Raw genomic sequence first — 22,500 nt, forward strand, 5'->3', positions numbered from 1 at the left:
GAAGGTACCCTCACTATGAAGAAGAGTCAGCTGTTAGACGAGAACCTCTCCTTCAAAAAGGAATGGGAAGCGTTCTTCTTCGTTGAGCGCAAGGGAAAGGCTTTGTGCATCATCTGCCACGAGACCGTCGCCGTCATGAAGGTGTGCAACGTGAAGCGTCACTTCACTTTGGTGCACCCCAAGCAAGCTGCGTTGCCTGACGACAAGAAGAAGGCAGAGTTCGGGCATCTGAGTGCCCAGCTGGAGAAGCAGAGTGCCTTCATGAAGAGGAGCGTCTCTTCGACGCAAGCGGCTGCTCAGAGCAACACTCGGGCCAGCTACCGTGTTGCACACCTTGTGGCCACCAACCTCAAACCGTTTACCAAGGGTGAATTCCTCAAGGAGTGCATGATGGCCGTGGTTGAGGACGTGTGTCCTGACAAGTCGAGAGAGTTTGCGGCCATCAGCCTGCCAGAAGCTTGATCCGCCGCATAGAGGAGATGGTCGCCGATGTCCGGGGCACCCTGAAGGAGATGTGTCAGTCCGCTCGCTTCTTCTCCATCGCCTTGGACGAGTCGACTGACATCAAGTACACGGCTCAGCTTGCCATCTTCTTCTGCGGCGGCAGGGATAACTTCGTCATCTTTGAGGAGTTCATCCGACTCATCCCACTCAGTGGCACCACCACTGGCGCCGATGTGTGCAAGGCAGTCACAGACTGGCTGAAGGAGGCTGACCTCGACCTCTCTCGCATGTGCGGCATCACGACCGACGGAGCGCCCGCCATGGTCGGGGACAAGAAAGGCTTTGCAGCCCTTCTTGTGAAGTACCTGTGCAGCCTTGGATACCAGCAGGATGTGAAGCGCTTTCACTGTCTGGTGCACCAGGAGGCTCTGTGCGACAAGTCTGTGACCATTACAGAGGTCATGACTGTCGTCGTCAGGGCAGTGAACTTTGTTTGCACCCGTGCTCTCAACCACAGACAGTTCTGCGATCTCCTGGCTGATGCTGAGGCAGAGTTCGGCGACCTGATCTACTTCTGCGAGGTCCGTTGGCTCAACCGAGGAAAGATGTTGGAGAGAGTCTTCAGCCTGAGGGATGAGCTGGCGTCTTTCCTGTGGGAGAAGGGCAATCCTGTCCTTCAGTTCGAGGATCCCGCATGGGTGTGTGACCTCGGGTTCCTGGTGCACATTACTCGACATCTAAACGAGCTGAACATCCATCTGCAGGGTAAAGATGCCTTGGTACCTGACCTCCTCGCCTTCGTGAAGGCATTCGAATGCAAACCGCCTGTGGGAGCATCAGCTCAACCAGAACAAATTCACTCACTTCGCCCGATTGGCTGAGCTGCGCCCAACCCCCGCTGCCTGCAGTTGCTATGCCGCTGCCCTGTCTGAGCTGCGAGGCGAGTTCGAGAGACGCTTCAAAGATGTGCGCGCCTGTGAGAAAGAGTTCAAGCTATTCTCCGCTCCCTTTGATGTGGCTTCTGTGGATGTGGCTGACGACCTTCAGCTGGAGCTCATTGAGCTCTAGTGCTCAGAGAGCCACCGCACAAAGTTTGCTCTTTTGTTGCCAATGAAGTTCTGGCACTCACTCTCAGCCTCCCGTGCTTTCCCGGCTCTTGTTAGGGAGACCCTGCGCTTAGCTTCATTGTTCGGGTCCACATACTCTTGCGAGCAGCTGTTCAGTCGCATGAAGCTGACTAAGAAGAAGACGAGAGCACAGCTTACAGACGCTCATCTTCAAGATGTCCTCCTCCTGGCCTCCTCCTCCATCAAGCCGGACATTGACTCTCTGTCTGCATCAAAGAATCACCAGCCTTCACATTAATTGTTTCACATTGTGATTACTGCAAGTCTTAAGGTTCAATTTACAATTACATTTATTATCATTGATTTTAGATGTGTTTGTTATTTTTTCGGGTTGGGAGGGGGGTGCGGCCCGCGAGGTGGCCCGAACGTGGCCCAGTGGCCCGCGGCCTGGTTTAGGTTGCCGACGCCTGGTCGAGGGAAACATTCCATTCCTCTGGGGCGGAGTCGGAGTTCTGGTGGCCGAGGAAACTCCACCCACGTACGTAGTCGGACGCACGTATACAATGGCTTCGGTGTGTGGAAGCGAGGTTAAGGCGTGTTGTTGTTGTTATAAGGGGTGTAAAAATCCTAACTATTAAAATGATGCACAGTGCACATACATTTAATTCCCATTGGACAAGGGAAAAGGGAGCTAACTGGCAACACATACTTACCGATATAACTGATCTATAGGACCTGTATATTGTGTGCTCATGGCTTCCAGATTCGCAACAATACAACGTGTTGTTTCACTGACGGGATTATGAAGGGAGGGGGAGAAAGATGGAGAGAGGGAGAGAGGAAGAGGGAAGTGAGAACAGAGGAAGGGAAGGACGTTGGAAGGGAGGTACAGAAGAAGGGAGGGACAGAGGAAGGGAGGGACAGAGGAAGGGAGGTACAGAGGAAGGGAGGTACAGAGGGAGGGAGGTACAGAGGGAGGGAGGGACAGAGGGAGGGAGTGACAGAGGGAGGGACAGAGGAAAGGAGGGACAGAGGAAGGGAGGGACAGAGGAAGGGAGGAGAGAGAGAGTAAGGGGTCAGGGTTGGAGAGAGGAAGAGGGGTAGGAGAGAGGGGGATAGGAGTGGGAGAAAGAGGGATAGGAATGGAAGAAAGAGGGAAAGGGGTGGGAGAAAGAGGGAAAGGGGTGGGAGAAAGAGGGATAGGGGTGGGAGAAAGAGGGATAGGGGTGGAGGAGTGGGAGAAAGAGGGATAGGGGTGGGAGAACGAGGGATAGGGCTGGGAGAAAGAGGGATAGGGGTGGGAGAAAGAGGGATAGGGGTGGGAGAAAGAGAGAGTGGTCGGGAAGAGGTGAGAGGCAGAGGGTGAAGTAGAGGATGGGTGAGGTGCTCGCCAGGTGAGGTGACTTCAGCACTCCAAAAAAACGGTTGATAAGGAATGGCTGGCTTGGCAAGCAATTAGCGATCACTGATCCGTCATATGAAACGAATCCCGGAGACGGCGAAATGTGAAATATGTGCGAATTGGACAAATGAACACTTTTTCTTCGTAGTTGGAACTGCTGACAAGTTCAATTCTGGAGCTTACATTTTGTAATTTGACTTGGTTTAAGAGATTATTGAGGTTATGACATGGGTGGAAAGAAAATAAAGTCACGAACGCTGGTGTCTCCGGGCGTTTATAAGCATTGCAATGTATCCAGCGATTCATAGGTATGATGATTAGGCATTCAATGATAGGAGTAAGGAAAGTGAAAAAAAGACTTTATCGTTAAGAAATCATTGCCGCCTGTTCCAAATCAAGGCATGATTGAGCAGTCCACAAAAAATGGGGAAGTAAGACCCCATCAAGGGACAGCGAGGTGTCCAAGGATGTGCATGATAAAGGATATAATTAAGTAAGGCTGTTAATTATATTCAAAAGGGGTGTCTTAATTAACCCAAACATCCAATTTTCACTCATGCACTCCCTTGGAGTTCCCTTAGTGTGCATGCAAGGTTTCAGGTTTCATGGTTTTGGCACACACACACACACACACACACACACACACACACACACACACACACACACACACACACACACACACACACACACACACACACACACACACCAAGTGAAAAGGTTTTGCAAAGTTGTTTGTATTGCAGCAAGCTGTTTGTAGGAATCTCCGAGATGCACACACATTGAGGAGATTGCATCAGCATGAGGATCTCAAGACTAATGCATGCAACTCAGGGCCAGCTGATGAGCAATGAAGAATGGCTGGCACAGTCAAAGAAACCAAGTGCTGATGGAGATATGTCAAAATGACATATCGTAGATTGTGCAACTGAAGCAACTTGTTCTCTAAACTTTCAAGTGGGTACAAGCAAATCAAGCTACTTAGGATGTTTGTCGTAATTATTGGTCTCAATGGAATTAATAAGGAAGCCCAATGTTCTACTAAAGTGGGATCATTTTCTTAATGAAGTACTTAAAAAATGCACTCATCCAATTCAGAAAACAACTCAAAGGCTGAAGTCCTGCAACATGAAAATATCAGCGATCTTCATACATATTATATATATATATATATATATATATATATATATATATATATATATATATATATATATATATATATATATATATAAATACATATAATATATAATATATATATATACAGTGGGGAGAACAAGTATTTGATACACTGCCGATTTTGCAGGTTTTCCCACTTACAAAGCACGTAGAGGTCTGTAATTTTTTATCATAGGTACACTTCAACTGTGATAGATGGAATCTAAAACAAAAATCCTGAAAATCACATTGTATTATTTTTTAAATAATTAATTTCCATTTTATTGCATGAAATAAGTATTTGATCATCTACCAACCAGCAAGAATTCTGGCTCTCACAGACCTGTTGTTTTGTCTTTAAAAAGCCCTCCCATTCTCCACTCATTACCTGTATTAACTGCACCTGTTTGAACTTGTTATCTGCATAAAAGCCAGCTGTCCACACTCAATCAATCAGACTCCAACCTCTCCACAATGGACAAGACCAGAGAGCTGTCTAAGGACATCAGGGACAAAATTGTAGACTTGCACAAGGCTGGGATGGGCTACAGGACAATAGGCAAGCAGCTTGGTGAGAAGGCAACAACTGTTGGCGCAATTATTAGAAAATGGAATAAGTTCAAGATAACAGTCAATCTCCCATGGTCTGGGGCTCCATGCAAGATCTCACCTCGTGGAGCATCAATGATCATGAGAAAGGTGAGGGATCAGCCCAGAACTACACGGCAGGACCTGGTCAATGACCTGAAGAGAGCTGGGACCACAGTATCAAAGAAAACCAGAAGTAACACAATACGCCATCATGGATTAAAATCCTGCAGCGCACGCAAGGTCCCTCTGCTCAAGCCAGCGCATGCCCCGGCCCGTCTGAAGTTTGCCAATGACTATCTGGATGATCCAGAGGAGGAATGGGAGAAGGTCATGTGGTCTGATGAGACCAAAATAGAGCTTTTTGGTTTAAACTCCACTCGCCGTGTTTGGAGGAAGAAGAAGGATGAGTACAACCCCAAGAACACCATCCCAACCGTGAAGCATGGAAGTGGAAACATCATTCTTTGGGGATGTTTTCTGCAAAGGGGACAGGACGACTGCACCGTATTGAGGGGAGGATGGATGGGGCCATGTATCGCGAGACCTTGGCCAACAACCTCCTTCCCTCAACAAGAGCATTGAAGATGGGGCGTGGCTGGGTCTTCCAGCATGACAACGACCCGAAACACACAGCCAGGGCAACTAAGGAGTGGCGCCGTAAGAAGCATCTCAAGGTCCTGGAGTGGCCTTGCCAGTCTCCAGACCTGAACCCAATAGAAAATCTTTGGAGGGAGCTGAAAGTCTGTGTTGCCCAGCGACAGCCCCGAAACCTGAAGGATCTGGAGAAGATCTGTATGGAGGAGTGGGCCAAAATCCCTGCTGCAGTCTGTGCAAACCTGGTTAAGAACTACAGGAAACGTCTGATCTCTGTAATTTCAAACAAAGGTTTCTGTACCAAATATTAAGTTCTGTATTTCTGATGTATCAAATACTTATTTCATGCAATAAAATGCAAATTAATTATTTAAAAATCATACAATGTGATTTTCAGTTTTTTTGTTTTAGATTCCATCTTTCACAGTTGAAGTGGACCTATGATAAAAATTACAGACCTCTACGTGCTTTGTCAGTGGGAAAACCTGCAAAATCAGCAGTGTATCAAATACTTGTTCGCCCCACTGTATATATATATATATATATATATATATATATATATATATATATATATATATATATGTATATATATATATATATATATATATATATATATATATATATATATATATATATATATATATATATATATATATATTCAGCTGGCCTCAAGATCACTTGGAGAAAAATAAGACCACACGTCCTGAAGCTCACCCGGATCAGGAGCAACAGTCACTCAAACCACCTGCAGATCCCCTAAGACCCTGATTTAATTTTTCAATGCCACGAACAAACTTCGGAACATCATGGGTGATGAAGGTTGTGGTCAAGTTTCATCAAAATCATGTGTGTAGTTTTGGAGAAGAGAACAAATTCCTGTTTTGGATGGGGGGAGGGAATATACTGCCATGATCTTTCCTGGGAAAGCCACATTTTCAACCTGGCCGCCAAAGCCAGTCGCTGACTGGGAATCCTCCATCGTGCAAATTCCTTCCTCAGCCCACCTGAGCTCCCGACCACATACAAAGCTTTCATCCACAGCCTGATGGAGTTCTGCTCTCCCCTCTGGGCTGGTGCTCCTGCCTCTCACCTTTCTTGGCTTCACGCTGTGGAAACTAAGGCATTTAGGATCATTGGCATCTTCCGCGGTGAGAATGAGTCTTTGGGCCTCTCACACTCTCACCACAGGCAGGTCGGAGGTCTTTTCGTCTTCTACCGTTTCCTCTCCGGTCTCACCCTCCATGCTCTGTCTGTGATATGTCCCCCCCATATTTCTGCAGGGCGCTCAAGGTCCGCCAGCAAACCCCTTCTCGTAAAACTACCAAATACACGAATCACTGCTCACCTTCACTCTTCCATTAATCTTTTTTCCCGCCTTTGAAATAAACTCCCACACTCTCTTCAATCCCATTCTTCATCCAGGCCTTCAAAACAGCTGTTCACCACCACCTATCTTCCCCCATCCAAAACCTCGATCTTTTCTACCCCCGTTAATTCACCCCAAACCTACCTCCTTCAAATTCCCTGCTTTCCCTCCTGAAAGTCCCTGTGGTGTCCATCTTGAATACCCCATGTTCCTTGCCCCATCCCTCTTCCTTCCACAGATCTCCCAATGTCTCTGTTCTCCACAGTTTTGTCCTTCTCTCTCCCACCCCTCTTGTCTCATGCCCCCCCCCTTGCTGTGCATTGTGTGTTAGCTCTCATAGGAGCCTCGACAATGAATACAAAAAACCCCCCAAAAAACCATGGCCTCTGCAATACAACATCAGGAGCCTGTCCTGACCTTGTGGCGGACTTTGGATCCGAGGGTCCTGAGTTCAAATCCCGCTCACCTTTTGAATTCATACCAGGTGGGGTTAACTTGGCCTGTCATCCTTCCACGGTCGGCAAAATGAGTGCCAGCATGCTGGTATACTGTGTCGGAGTGGCAACCCGTCCAGAATTGTGCCCAATAGCCAAGGAGACTGCTTAAGCAGAACCAACGCTCTGCACAGAGTATGGTCCCAATCTCCTCCTCCTCTCCTTTGGTAACCCAAATTTGGTAGCATTCTGACTGGTAGGTCTGGAGAAGATTTTTGAAGGAATTTATGTGATTTTCTCAAAAACTTACCAAGTCGGCCATTTTGACACACTTCCGATCACGTGATCGGCATGACCTCCACAATTTAACATCCCTACCCTGGCCTAATGTTGGAACCCAACTTTGGTAGCATTCTGACTGGTGGGTCTGGATAAGAAGTGTTTTGAAGAAATTTACTAACTCGACCATTTTGACTGACAAAGTCATGTGACCTGAATGAGCTTTGCAATTCCTGTTACCAGTCAGGGGAGGAACGTTGCTGCCAAATTTCAGCTGGATTGGCCCAGCGGTTTGGCTGAAGAAGTCGAAAAAGGAGAAGGACAGACGGACAGAAGGAAGGTGCACGATGACAATACCACCAGCAAGGAATGTAAATTCCAGATAAGCTAAAAAAAAAAAAATTTCGATCATGCTTTGAAGTCAATTTAGGATCCCATCAACTTCTAAATGCAGTGTTTTGCATATTTGGCTTTTTATGAAATGACTAATGGATAAAGCAAATTTCAATGTCAGTCAGAGCAACATAAATGAAGATAATTAATTTTCTCAAGCAAATGTTGAGATGAGGGGTGTGTAAACCACCGTGGGAAAGAGGCTGATGCACAGGTTCGGGCATGAGCCCTTTTTCAAAGCAGGGACAGGCTTTGAAGGACTTATGCCAAAAACGTCACTTCACATTCCTTTCCACGGTGTTTCGCATACCTCTCTCAACATTTTGTTGAAAAAAATTCTCCCATATTTTCCCATGTACACAAAACCAACGATAGTCTTGATAAAGACGAGTTTTCCACTGTCACGACACACAAAGTTTGGCATGATGAAGGGGCTTCAGTGTTGGTCCAAAAAAGAAAAAGAAAATCCAGTGAGTTTTGCCTTGCGTTTTGCTGGATCAAAAAAGCAATGCCTTGGTAAAGATGCCTTGTACACCAATTTTTTTTGCTTTTGTCACCAAAGGTGGATGGAGGATATGTTTTCACCCCTGTTTGTCTTTCAGCAGATTATCTCAAAAAGTTATGGACGGATTTGGACGAAACTTGGTGGACACGTTGGGTGTGTGATGAGCACCAATTGATTAATAATACCAAAAGTAGTTTGCCAAGAATGTTTGTCTGTCGCATCTGTTTATCTGTTTTGTTTTGTTTTGGGGGGGGGGTTGTAGACACTGTCGAGACTTGTATGAGAGCTAACACACATAAATGCACAACAAGGGGAGCAGGAGACAAGAGGGGTGGGAGTGGGAAAGAAAAAAACAGTGGGTAACAGACATTAGATCTGTGGAAGGGAGAAGAATGGGGCGAGGTGTGGAAGGGAGAGGGATGGGGGCAGGGAACACGGCCACACGGGGTATTCAAGATGGACACCACAGGGTCTTTTAGGAAGCAAAGCAGGGAATTTGAAGGAGGTGGGTTTGAGGTGGATTCGCAGCGGTAGAAAAGATCATTGTTTTGGATGGGGGAAGATAAAAGATGGTGGTGAACAGCTGTTTTGAAGACCTGGAGGGAAGGCTGGGATTGAATAGAGTGTGGGAGTTTGTTCAAAAGGTGGGAAAAAAGAGGAATGAAAGAGTGAAGGTGAGCAGTGATTCTTGATTTTTGTAGTTTTACCAGAAGGGGGTTGATTGCGGACCTTGAGCGCCCCACGGAAATATGGTGGGGACAAATCGCCGACAGAGCAGGGGGGGGGGCGAGACCGGAGAGGAGACGGCAGAAGACAGAAAGCCCACCAAGCTGCCTGTGATAAGAGAGCGGAGGCCCAAAGACTCGGCCTCATCATGGGAAATACCAATGATCCTAAATGCCTTGGTTTCCACAGCTTGAAAACGAGAAAGGTGAGAGGCAGGAGCACCAGCCCAGATGGGAGAGCAGTACTCCATCAGGCTGTGGACGAAAGCTTTGTAAGTGGTCAGCTCAGGTGTGCCAAGGAAGGACTTTGCATGACGGAAGATGCCCAGTCGGCAACTGGCTTTGGAGGCCAGCTTGGAAATGTGGCTTGTGTTACCGCCATTTCTAATTGTTGAGTTTTCATCATAAGACCGAACTCGAAACACACAGTAAACACAGAGATACCAAAATGACAGTAAAAACGCAAGAAAAACTACTGGAAAACTTATCTCTGAGAAAGTCAGCAGAGACCCTGAAGCAGAACCGCCACCGTCACTCACGAACCGGAACTGGAAGCTTGTGATATCAAGATATCCAAATCCAGATCTGTTTGTTTGTTTCTCACACGATTTTTATCCACAGTTTTGAAGCAATAGTTATGAAACTTTTTTCGTACGTCAGTGACTGGCCAAGGACAGCAATGCGTATTTTTGGTCAGAAAACCAGATACTATAATTTTTTCAGTGATTCTTCACCATTGAGAGCTGGGGGCCAACAACAATGTATAGCATGATCTCAAAAAGTTATGGATGGATTCGGACAAAACTTGGTGTACATGTTGGGTGTGTGACAAGGAAATATTGATTCAATGTTGTTGAAGATCCAAATCTGGATCCAGACACGACAATTTTAAAGTTTTTAAAGGGATTCTTCACCATTGAGAGATGGGGCCAAAAACGATAAGCTGTAAAAAAAAAATGACCGTTTTTACAGCCATTTTTCCCTGCTGTGCAGGGGTTAGGCTTTTTCTTGAGGCAATGTTTTTTTTATGGCCGGATGCCCTTCCTGACGCCAACCCTGGTCGCCTCTTACGACACACAGGGATATGGTATACCTATTCTAACCGGGGCATACACCAGGACCAGTACACTGGTACTCACTTCGCCGACCTCAGATGGATGACAGGCTGAGTCAACCCCCTGGTGTTAATTCAGCAGCCAACGGGGCTTGAACTCAGGATCCTGGGATCCCAAGCCGCCACCCTAACCACTAAGCCAACACCAGTCTTAAAAACGATAAGCTGTAAAGCATGATATTTCAAAAAGTTGGGGGTGAGTTATAACAAAACTAGGTAGATGGTTAGATGACAAGAACAAGCTGATTCGATTTTGGTCCAGGTCTGAATCCAGATCCAGCCTATAAGTCAGATACAAAACGTAAACTGTTCAGCCTGGCAGAAGTACACACTCTACCGAATGCCATTCTCGTTTTGATTATGAATCTCAGGTACATTTCTAATTACAATGAGCCCTCATAGTTTGTAGTACTGTACTTGTAGTTTGGCTTGCTACATTTGTGAATGAAATATTTGTTGTCAAATCAAGTAGAGCTCTCAACAAATGCATATTTTTGAATGACGAAGAATTGTATACGAAAACTTTGCAAAGGAGCATTTTCACACACAATCATCACTTCCACTGGATGCAAAAATAATGTAGGAGACGAATTGCTACGCTTACCTCTTCTGTTTATATGTGAGCATCGCTTCGGCAATCGGCAGCTGGTGAGTTACGGCAGCACCAGCAAGGAACTGCACTGTGCGCATCGCCACATCCACACTGTCTGCAGAGTAGCGTGGGCACGTCGAGTTACAAGTGATATAGCACAAGTGTCGACAGCAACGGCAATGAATGATACAAGGGATTAACCTGTTCAATGAGAGTTTTACCAGAAACTCACATTAGGTAAACCCTACTCAATATACAACTAACCTTATAAGCATCTCAGTAGTATTTAAATGTGATTGCAATTTTTAACAGATAAACCTTCTTGTACAATGGACTAATTTCTCCGATTTACAAGTTCATTCCAAATTCCATTCAATTTTTCAGTCCATTATCTCGACCCTGGTACACCGATACATGTAATGAGGCTATCAAAAGAAAACTGGCATTCTCCTCTTGGAAGGAAAACCTTGCTAATGGCAGCCTGCAGTCACTCCACAAAGCTACCATACCTCACCAAAGGTTTTCAGGCAGCTGCACATCCAATGAGACCACCTTGTTGTAATGTGCTTGTTACCATTCTTGAAGAAACGTTAATACTCGTACTTTCATAGCTATCGCCGGCACCCTGGCCAGATCCCAAAATTCCTACCCCTAACCCACATCAGCAGCATAACCATACCCTCAGCCAATGATGCTACCCCACAGTTTTGTGCTGCATATGGAAGAGGAAGAAGAAAAAGAACAATAAGAAGAAAAGGAAGAACAAGAAGAAGAAAGGTCATTCACAATATCTCTACTGGATCATTGTCTATAACAGAGAACATAACACAAGGCATTTAACAACACTTTTGGAGAGTTCAGTCTTTCTTCCTCCTTGCTTACATTGTCAACAGGATGAGCTTCTACCCTCCTTGGTCTTGCATACAGCTGGTGCTGAAACATGTGGTCAGGCTGCAATCTGCTGCCTGGAGAGGCCTTCACGATCCAAGACCGATTTATATATGGTTGTCATGTGATATTTCTTTACTATGAACCAAAGTATTCATGACACTACACTGATGTCGCTGCCTATACTCTCTCTGCAGGTGTGGGACTGATCACTTGCATGATAACCAATCACAATGTGTACAATAGCATCACATGATTGTACTCTGGAGCATTTCATTTTGTCATATGATGTTTGATTCCATTACATGTGATTTGCATCTTATACCCAGTTTTTCCTTGGATTTTACAATCATTTCCAATGCTGTAGTATATTATAGATACATACACAGTAATCTAAATGTTCAACGAATCACAAGACAGAGAAATTTAACTTGTGTTAAATCAAATTTCAAAAAAACTGAATAGGTCATGGAACATATTCATTTAGCTTCAGGAAAGTCAACTGTGTTGTTGTTGTTCGTCTTTCGGCTGCTCCCGTTTGGGGTCGCCACAGCGGATCATCCGTTATGATCCGCATACTGATTTGGTACAGGTTTTACGCCGGATGCCCATCCTGACGCAACCCTGGTCGCCTCTTACGACACGGATATGGATTGGGTTTCGCCACGACTCCGGGCTGCCATACACCTCTCATAGTGCGGCCCAATGCAGAGCTCCCGTCCTCGAGCGATCCTCCAACCCAAGCCTCCGAGTAGCCGGATTACAGGCTCACGCCACTACGCCCGGTCAGGAAAGTCAACTGTAACAGGTGAAATGAAACCACGTTCCCCTTGCCTTTCTATTAAAATTAGAGCCGTAACATGTGTCATTTGCCACAAGTGAAGCCACTTTTAACATTATTTGGCATGCCCCACTTCCGGCCTCACTCCTCCCACATATCCCCAGCACATTCAGGTTGCATGTGTGCTTCCAGAACCCCACACCAGGTTAACCTCCAGAACACCACACCTGGTTGAAATTGAAGCTGAACACACTCCCCATTCCCTCACCCCTGTATTCTCTCATCTGTGGAACCGACTCAGTGTCTGTTGTCTCTTGCCTCTCCATCCAGTCTTTCAAGAGTGCAGCCTTTCATCCTTCCTCCCATACCCACTCCTGCTCTCTTCTATTCTCACTGATCCTCATTCACATTTACACTCTCCCACCTCATTTCCTTTCTGTCAATCATATGCAGTCCTCTTGTTCCCGTTTTATCCTCTGTCCATTTGTGAACCCACTGCCCTCTTTCATTTAGATTCTTCTATTTCTGCATACAATTTTTTTATTGTGTTCAAGCTATTTCTTTTTCGAAATCTCATGTTTAACTTCGAGAATAAAACAATAAGTTTGACTATTTATCCATCGACAATCAAACAATATTCTATAATGTGTGGGAGGTGCCAAGTTTTATTTGAACCCAATTCAAGTGCAATGCATTTGCAAAGGTATAAAAATTTACATCAGGTACAAAATATCAGACCAGGGGTCATAGCCTGAGAGTAAAGAAGAGGTGAGTTAAGATGGTAGTAAGGCAGGGGTTTTTCAGTCAGAGTAGTGAATGCATGGAATGGTCTTCCTGGAAAGGTGGTGTCAGCAGAAACAGGAGATAAGTTTAAATTGGAATTAGATAGGTTGGTACCTATAAGTATTGGAGATATAGGGGGACAGGGCTATTAGCAGAACTGGAAGGAAGCTTGAGTATGGATGGGTGATTGTGTACATCTGTGCTGATTGTGATGTTTGCAAGAGGCTCTCATCAAGGAATTGTGTGTGATTGGTGTTGTACATTCTGCACCCTAAAACCACCTGCGCACAACGCATCCACCCCAAAAAAAGATAAAAACAAAACTTTGTCATAAATAAGAAAAGAAAAAATTTCTTCTGAACACCCGGTGATATTACTGAGCCTGCCACACTTTTTTCATCCCCCCTCCACCCCTCCTCCCCTCCTCCTCCCCCCCCCAGACCCACATGAAATTAAGTCTTTGGCTTGATGGATTTATTTAATTTGGTGTTGGTTGGTGTAGCACAGACATGATGGGCCGAATGGCCTCCTTCTGCAACAAAGTTCCTCGTTTCTTCCACCACCAAAGGTGGACAGAGGTTCGGTTTTCACCCCTGTCTGTCTGTGAACAGAATCTCAATAAATTGTGGACGGATTCGGACGAAACTTGGTGGACATGTTGGGTGTATGACAAGGAAGAATTGATTCAGTTTTGGTGAAGCTCCAAATCCAGATCTGGATCTGATAATTTTTTTTCACGTGATTCTTCACCAATGAGTGATCAGGCTAAAAATGATATATAAAACGATATCTCTAAAACCTCGGGATAGATTCCGACTTAACGTGGTGGACAGGTTGGGTTTGTGAAAAGGACGCATAGATTCGACTTTGGTTCAGGTCAAGATCCAGCCCATCAATGGGATATAAAACGTGAACTATTCAGCCTGGTGGAGGTATGCGCTCTACTGAGTGCCGTTCTCGTGAGCCCATTCCCCACGCAACGGCAGACAGGGTTTTGAAATCATGTGTATGTATGTGCATGTGTATGTCTGTGTGCATGTCTGCGTGTCTCTGTACCTGTGTGTGCGTGAGTCTATCTGCATGTGTACAGTGTCAGGGCCATAACTTTTTTTTACCATTTCAGCTTTTGTCATCAAATTTTCAACAAAGCTATATAATGAGAATATGGAGATGACAAATTAAGAATTTGGTCGAAGAAAAAGAAGAAGAAGTTAGTCGAAGAAGTTAGTCGAAGAAGAAGAAGTTGGTCGAAGTTGGTCGAAGAAGAAGAAGAAGAAGAAGAAGACTAGATAAAAAGCGGACAGGCTTTGCATTTTCAGTTGCTTTGTAGTTATTCCTTGTGATACCTCTCTAAGGTGATTTCACATGTACTAATGCAATTTGTGCAAACATAAATGCATGAACTAGTTAAAAACACATTTTGATTTTGTTTAAAGTGCCACTGTAAATATGTTAAAAAACAAACAAACAGTCTGTGCAATATCTTGGTTTCCAGGACTACAAGACTTGTTAATTTAATCAAAACACAGGTAACTAGAAGGGCACTCAGGAGAGTGCACACCTCCACCACGTAATGCCTGATCCAGTAGAACATATCGGGCCAAATGCATTTTTGAAATATCATACTAAATATCGTTTTTGCCCCATCTCTCAATGATGAAGAATCACTTTGAAAATTAAATGATTCTTGTGTCCGGATCAGCATCCGGACCTTAACCAAAATCCAATTGTCTTTTTCTGGTCACCTACCCAACTCATCCACCAAGTTTTGTCATCCGTCCATAACGTTTTGAGATGTGCTATACATAGTTTTTAGCCCTATCTCTCAATAGTGAAGAATCGCGTAAAAAAACAGTCAGATCCGGATTCAGGTCTTCACCAAAATTTAATCAATTCTTCCTTGTCACACCCAAACGTTTCCACCAGGTTTCGACCGAATCCGTCCACAACTTTTTGTAATATCATGCTATGTATCGATTTTAGCCCTATCTCTCAATGGTGAAGAGTCACTTAAATTCTAGTTGCCAGATCCGGAACTTCACCAAAATCTAATCAGTTCGCCTTTGTCACACACCCAACCTGCCCACCAAATTTCATCTGAATCCATCCACAACTTTTTGAGCTATCATGCACACAAACAGACAAACAGATAGGTGAAAACATAACATCCTTCCACCTTTGGTGGCAGAAGGAATAAAGTGGAGAAACAGTGGCAGCACAAAAGCTCTTAACCTCACAAGCGCCTCCAATTGATAATGTATACATTATCAAAAGACAAACATCATGAAGATTGCACTGACCTGTTATAGGGGGTTCTGATCTGGCAAACAATTCCTTCCATGCATTATCCATGAAGGTGTTTGCATACTTCTGGTCAACAGATGCCAGGTATTTGGCTAACGGTTGAGGAGCTGGAAAGACATAGCATCTTGCGTAAGGATGAAGACCACGGTATAAATTTTCAAAGGCAAAAAAATTACCCAAAATAAATTAGATAATGATCCACTTGAAAATTTTTTTTTTAAGTCCATTTGTATTCCCATTCAAAACCTGAGTGGATAAAATTTGACACAGCCAAAGGTTATTAAAAATGGGTGAACTGATGCAATGACAAAACAGAATTTTGGCTTGGAAAAGATGTGGGAGCGGTGGGGCGACAATGGAGAACGCTAATGTATGGATGCAAATACCAAGTGGAATAAGTAGAAAGCGGAGATAGCCTAGCCAATCCGGAGTCTTGTTGGAAAGCTGTTCAACGTAGTGCCGCAATACAGCACTCATGAATGCCTGCCCACCAGCCACTGCCAGCCGGATGGGGCTTGGAGTCTGAGCATTTGTATTGCAACTGCAGCACAAAAGTCAAGAAAAGGGAAATAATGAGGTGGGTGTTCTTGCTAAGATAGTAACAATACCAATCTGCAACAGAGGTGCAATAGTTAAAGAAAATATTTTTTTAACAGTGCAGAGTTCAAAAGTACATACTTTTGATTGTCCTTAAACGTCAAAGCCAAATTAAATAAATAAATAATAAAGTTGTGAATGCCTGAGTTTCCATGCATTTAATTATTTGAGTCCTCTGACTTTTTTTTTTCTTTATTGCAGTTTGCAAATTTAATGTGCAAGTCAACACCTCTCTGGGTCTTGCCTCTGGCAGTTCACTCAAGCTGACTGGCAAGGACTGCAAGCTGCCCTCTCACATCAAGACTGGTCCTTCATTTCCACCTTTCCTGATATTAATATTGCCTTGGACTCCTTCCAAATAACCTTGCTTTCCCTTACGTGCAGATTTATACCATCTCCTCTGCAGTTATCATTCCTATCCTCGCGGTCGTGGTACATAGAATCCTGTGGTGAAGCAAATCTGACTGACGGAAACCTCAGATCATTTCACAAAGCCCGGATCAAGTGTGTGTCCACTCTCAGGAAAGCGAGAAAACAACATCTGAGTATGTTCCCCTTCAACCAATTCAAAGGACACTTCAGCTGAGTCAATTCTGTTTGCTTCCAAATCTTGTGTACGCAACCCCTCACTCCCTACACATATCCTCTCATACCCAAATGCTCCTGGATACTGTCTTTCCTACTTGAAAAGGGAGAGAGGTTTCTGGCAAACCTCGACTCCAGTTCTGGGACAGACCCAAACAGCATCAATGCAGGTGTCCTGAGAACCTGCTTTGCTGCTCATCCTCTTGGAAAGCAAGGCTCTCAAAATCAATGGGATCTGATGTGATGAAGCTGAGTGCCTAGGCCTGTTACTTTTGCATCGCAAATAGTTTGGTGGACTATCTGTATTCTACCGCCTCCCTTTTGGTCTTGCACTCTCTGCCTTCTCTTGACTCTGTCTCTCCAATGATTATACAGGGCAAACACGGTCCGCCAATAAGCCTCTTCTTGTTAAACTCCCAAAATACAGGCTCACTGCTCATCTCCACTCATTATCTCCACCATCGAAGGTGAAGGAGGTTACGTTTTTCACCCCTTTCTGTCTGTCTGTTTGTTTGTGTGTAGGATATCTCAAAAGGTTGTGGACAGTTTGGGTGTGTGACAAGGACGAACTGATTAGATTTTGGTGAAGATCCAGATCTGATTCCGACTACAAGGATTTTTAAAGTGATTCTTCACCATTGAGAGACAGCGCCAAAAATGATACATAGCACAATATCGCAAGATGATGTGGATGGATTCGGACGAAACTTGGCAGACAGGTTGGGTGTGTGGCAAGGACAAATTGATTCGATTTTGGTGAAGATCTGAATCCGAATCTGGATACGATAATTATTAAATTTTTTAAGGGATTCTTCACCATTGAGAGATCGGGCCTAAAACGACATAGTACTAGATAGCATGATATTTCAAAAATGTATTGGGCCCAATATGTTCTCATGGATCAGGCACTGCATGGCAGAGGTATGTAATCTACAGAGTGCCCTTCCAGTTTATTCTTCTTTACTCTCATCTATGGACCCAACTTCCCCTGTCTTGTCATTCCCATTCTTCCTCCAGGACTTCAAGACAGCTGTTCACCACTACCTAAGGCCATTTCCAACCATATACTCATGATCCCTTCAACTCAAAATTACCTCATTGCCAAGCACTTTTTTTTTCCAGGTTATTGCAATTTTCCACCTCTCCCTCACTACTTTCCATTTGTTAGTTGTCGGTTGGTGTGGTCCTTTTCTGTTTTGTTCCCATTAACCCCCTTCCGCTTCTTGCTGTGTTTCATTCAGCTTGTGTGCAGCTCGTTCATCCTCACATGTGCTCGTCTCCCTCCGCTTGATCTCACTTATACTCTGGAATTGAACAAAATGGAAAGGGGGAAACTACAAACAGCATTCTGCTCTCACTCTTCGACGAGCCTCGATTATGCAAAAAATAAATTTAACAATCATAAAGCAAGAAAAAATCTAAATAATAAAAGCAATGAATGTAATAGATAATATGGAATGAAAAAAGGTCACGTTATACTGAGCGTTTCAAAAAATTTTTTTTTCATCAGTGTTGTTGGTTGTCACAAACACAGCAATTGAGGATGGTAAAATGTAAGAACAGGTTTACTCAAGGTCATCTGCCACCTGCTTGGAAATCAGCAAATATTACCACTCTGCATAAAAAAGGTGCAAAAACAGATCCCTACTACGAGAGACCAATCAGCCTGCTTCCAATAATTAGCAAGGTCATAGAATCCATCACCGCTTCAGGCATCAAATTCTTCATCTCCAATGGCTTGATTTTCAATCATCAATTTCGATTCAGATGAGGTCAATCTACCCTGGACATGCTGCTTCTGCTTTCCCAAAAACGGATGGAGGTCCTCAATGCCAGACATGAGATCAGAGCCATTCCCCGAGACATATCACATGCTTTCGATACGGTCTGGAAACCCTGCCCTGCTTAGGCCTAAATCACATTTGCTTTACGGCGAGGGTACGGCGGCCGTACGCCCTCTGAATTGACAGAAACGTGCGGCGGCCGCAGAGTTTCTGCGGTGGCCTCAGGGTGGCCCTACGCCGTTTGGCTATATTTTGCAGGTCGTAAGGTCGCTGTGGAATTACAACGCGGAGTTATAACTTTTTTCATTTCTACGTTCGCCGTAGCAATTCGACAAGCCGAAAAAAAAAAAAAACTGGTAAAGAAAAAATAAAAAATTAACCCATTCGTTACCGTCCGTCTGGCCGCACGTTCGCCTTAGTGCCCCCCTGCGGTCCCCCTGCGGTCGCCTTGCAGGCACCTTGCGTCTGACTTGAAAATTCTATGGCTGCCACAGGAACGCCCTAAGGTCACCGTGCGACATCAAATCAAAGACCGTACGGCACCCCCACGTTTTGGGTCTCCACAATTTATAAATACGCCGTGCGGCTCCCCGAAAAATCAAAACATGTGTGACTGCTACATTGTGTGACCGTGGAAATACTGTGGCCGCCGTATAATTGCTAGTGGCCATAGATTTTGGAGACCCCACGTCCGCCGTGGTAAATGTGACTTTGGTCTAAATACGCCATGCGGCTCCCCGAAAAATAAAAACATATGTGACTGCTACATTGTGTGACCGTGGAAATACTGCGGCCGCTTTTATAATTGCTAGTGGCCGTAGATTTTGGAGACCCCACGGCCGCAGTGGCAAATGTGACCTTGGCCTTACCAAACTCTCTTCCTGTGGTATCCAAGGCAATCTCCATTCATGGCTCAGACTTCCTTTCCTGTTGCAGTCAACATGTGGCCCTTCATGTAATTATCTCATCTCCTCTTCCTGTCCAGGCTGGAGTTCCTCAAGGCAGTGTTCTGAGCCCTGTTCATTTTCTGGTTTTCATCAAAGATCTCTCTAACCCTCTGGAAAATCCACTTTATCGTTTTGCTGATGACTCCACCCTCTGCCGTACCATCTGTCATCCCTCAGGTCAGCAAGCAGCAGCCTCTTTGCTCTCTGCAGATCTGGATAAAATCACAAAATGGTCCAACATGTGGAACATGTCTTTCAATGCTGACAAATCTCACACTCTCACTGTCTCTCCGAAAGGACTGTCTGGCAACCCCGCCGCCACCTCCCACATCTACTTTCTCAACAATCCTCTTGAATAAGTCATTTTGTTCAAGCTTCTAAGTGTCACTGTCTGCCATTATCTTTCCAAAGAAGGCCACATTTCCAAGCTGGCCTCCAAAGCCAGTCGCTGACTGGGCATCCTCAAGCAAGCAAAGTCTTTCCTTGGCACACCTGAGCTCCTGACCACATACAACGTTTTCGTCAACAGCCCAATGGAGTGCTCCACCCTCTGAACTGGTGCTCCCACCTTCTCAGCTTTCTTGGCTTCACGCTGTGGAAATCAAGGGGCATTTAGGATCATTGGTATCTCCCGTGATGAACCTGAGTCTTTGGGTCTCACTCTCTCACAGCAGGCAGGTCGGTGGTCGTTCTGTCTTCTTTTGTCTCCTTTTCGGACTTACCTACTCCCCCCCTACCCCGCTGTGTCTGTCGTCTGTACCCCCCATATTTCCGCAGGGTACTCAAGGTCCACCAGCAACCCCTTCTGGTGAAACTCCCAAAATCAAGAATCACTGCTCATCTTCACTCTTTTATTCCTCCTTTTTCCCACCTCTGGAACAATCTCCCACACTCTCTTCAATCCCACTCCTCCCTCCAGGTCTTCAAAACAGCTGTTCCCCATCTCTTATCTCCCCTCATGCAAAACCACGATCCTTTCTACCCCCGTTAATCCACCTCAAACCCACCTCCTTCAAATTCCCTGCTTTCGTTCCTTAAAGGTCCCCTGACACACAGAAGTACTGAAATTTCATTTATATATGTCCTATAGGAGGTTTTCATCGTCATTTCAGATCTGACAATATTTTTTCACAATACTCATTCTGTAAAATGTAAAATTAAAAAACAAACTTCTTCGGGAACGCCCCTAAAAATTCTCCTGAAAGGGGCGTAACCCACATGACGTCAACTACAGAATTAGAATGGCTGCACGTAAATTATTCGGGTTGGTGGTCTGCGTGATTCTATTGGCTTTCTGTATGTTTCCACATTTGATTGGTCGACTCAATCGCTTCGTTCATTTCTGCTTTAAAAAAAATCGAACATTTGGTTTTGAATAATGGATAACATGGACTTTGATTTGTCTGGTAGCGACAGTGAGTGTGAGAGAAATTAAGGATTTCGGTCTGAATCACATGGAGAATTGTCGGATAACGTAGTCGCGGGAGGTGAAGTTCAGGCAGCTGGAAATGAAATACGGCCTTAGAAGTTCGAGCCCGAATCAGGACAAGCAGAGGAAAATGGCGATGAAATTCCCGGCGTTCATTCTGATCGGGAGGACATCGAAGGAAGACTTGGCAATAACAACTGGTTAGACTAAATCCTATTCGTAATTCAATAATGTAAATTCGACTTGCATACTGCTCGATATCAGAAATATTTTAGTGAGGTGACGTGACCAGCGCAGCTTAGCGGACATGTTTCTCCATGGCGAATTAATCACAAGCAAGGCCAGCGCATGTCATCGGCCATGTCTCTCCGCGCATAAAACGAAGCAATCTCGCTGTTCGGATACGATGAAAACTTGTGTGCAGAGCACACCTTGCGACACAATTGTCTCGAGTAGTCCGATAAATCTGACGTTCTGTTGCATTTTTATTTATTTTATTCCTACTGTCGTCATGTAGTGCCAGTAGAAAACAATAAGCCTGGTGTTTGGCTTAGTGGTGAGGGTGGCAGCTTGGGATCCTAGGGTCCTGAGTTCAAGCCTTGTTGGCCACTGAATTAAAATAAACCAGGAGGTTGACTCAGCCTGCCATCCTTCCGAGGTCGGCAAAATGAGCACCAGTGTACTGGTAAGGGGGACACTGCATCAGCGGCATAGCCGCGTCCCAACCAATGATGCAACCAGCAGCCACAGGCTGCACTCAATAGAGAGAGAGAGAGAGAGAGAAGAAAACAATGACGAAAAGAGAATAATGAAAGAAAGCTGCAGCACGTCAGATTTATCGGCCTCGTCAGATGGATGACGGATTTATCGGACTAGTCTAGACTCTAGAGATCTCGAGTCAATCCATTCTGTGCGAGTTTCTGTATGTCACTTCAACGCTGCGATTCGCTGGTCAACTTTTTTTAGGGCGGGGAATAGCAAGTTGTGAAAGGCACCAGAAATGATCGAAATATTGCTCTAATTATCCCATTTTTGATTAAAAAAAAAAAACATGGGTGATTTCTGCACTAGGAAGGTAAAGTTAACATATAAATAACCAGAAAGTTTTGCATGTCAGGGGACCTTTAAAGTCCCTGCCGTGTCCACATTGTTTACCCCGTGTACCCTGCCCCATCCCTCTCCCTTCCACATATCTCTTAATTTATCTGATCCCCACTGTTTTGTGCTTCCCTCTCCCGCCGCTTGTCTCCTGCTCCCTTTGTTATATGTTATGTTAGCTCTTATACGAGCCTCGACATTGTGCACAAAAAAAAAAACATTATCAAATACAACACCACCAACAATGAAATTCATTTCTGACAACCATGGCAAATAAGCTTCTCGATAAATTTTCAAACAAAGTGACAGTGGAATGGTGCGAAAATTTCGTATTGCGTTTTGGCGGCAAGGATTGAAGGTTGGATGCAAAGAATAGATAGTGAGGTAACAATGTCAGCATGCACATTAAATGATGTGGAGGTGAAATGAGGAAAATGATGGTAGTTTGTTCATGGCACTATAATGTGTTTGCTTATAGGATGCAAATGGCATGGATCCACAAAACAGCATGGGAAGCAGGAGCAATAAAAACTAACCACTAAATATATCTTGAAGGACAATATCCTTTGAAATGAACAAGCAATACACCATCAAAGAACAGGTGGTCAATGTATGTCTAAGATGGAATTTCAATGTCCTGGGCTTG

General features: G+C 44.7%; 1 protein-coding gene across 7 annotated transcripts in view; it reads right to left on the bottom strand.

Moving 5' to 3' along the window:
* Positions 1 to 22,500, bottom strand: part of LOC147020172 (phosphofurin acidic cluster sorting protein 2-like) — a 339,240-nt gene that overhangs the window by 32,706 nt on the left and 284,034 nt on the right. For all 7 annotated transcript variants that reach the window (XM_085895252.1, XM_085895256.1, XM_085895249.1 and 4 more), the window contains 3 exons: positions 15,801 to 15,955; positions 15,411 to 15,521; positions 10,671 to 10,773 (listed from right to left, as the gene is read on the bottom strand). In XM_085895252.1, the coding sequence (XP_085751378.1) occupies positions 10,671 to 10,773; positions 15,411 to 15,521; positions 15,801 to 15,955 (369 nt within the window). The remainder of the gene's footprint in view (positions 1 to 10,670; positions 10,774 to 15,410; positions 15,522 to 15,800; positions 15,956 to 22,500) is intronic.

The sequence above is a fragment of the Eptatretus burgeri genome, chromosome 9 (assembly GCF_056783735.1).
Source record: "Eptatretus burgeri isolate ZD-2024b chromosome 9, Ebu_testis_v1, whole genome shotgun sequence".
In the NCBI taxonomy this organism is placed as follows: domain Eukaryota; kingdom Metazoa; phylum Chordata; class Myxini; order Myxiniformes; family Myxinidae; genus Eptatretus; species Eptatretus burgeri.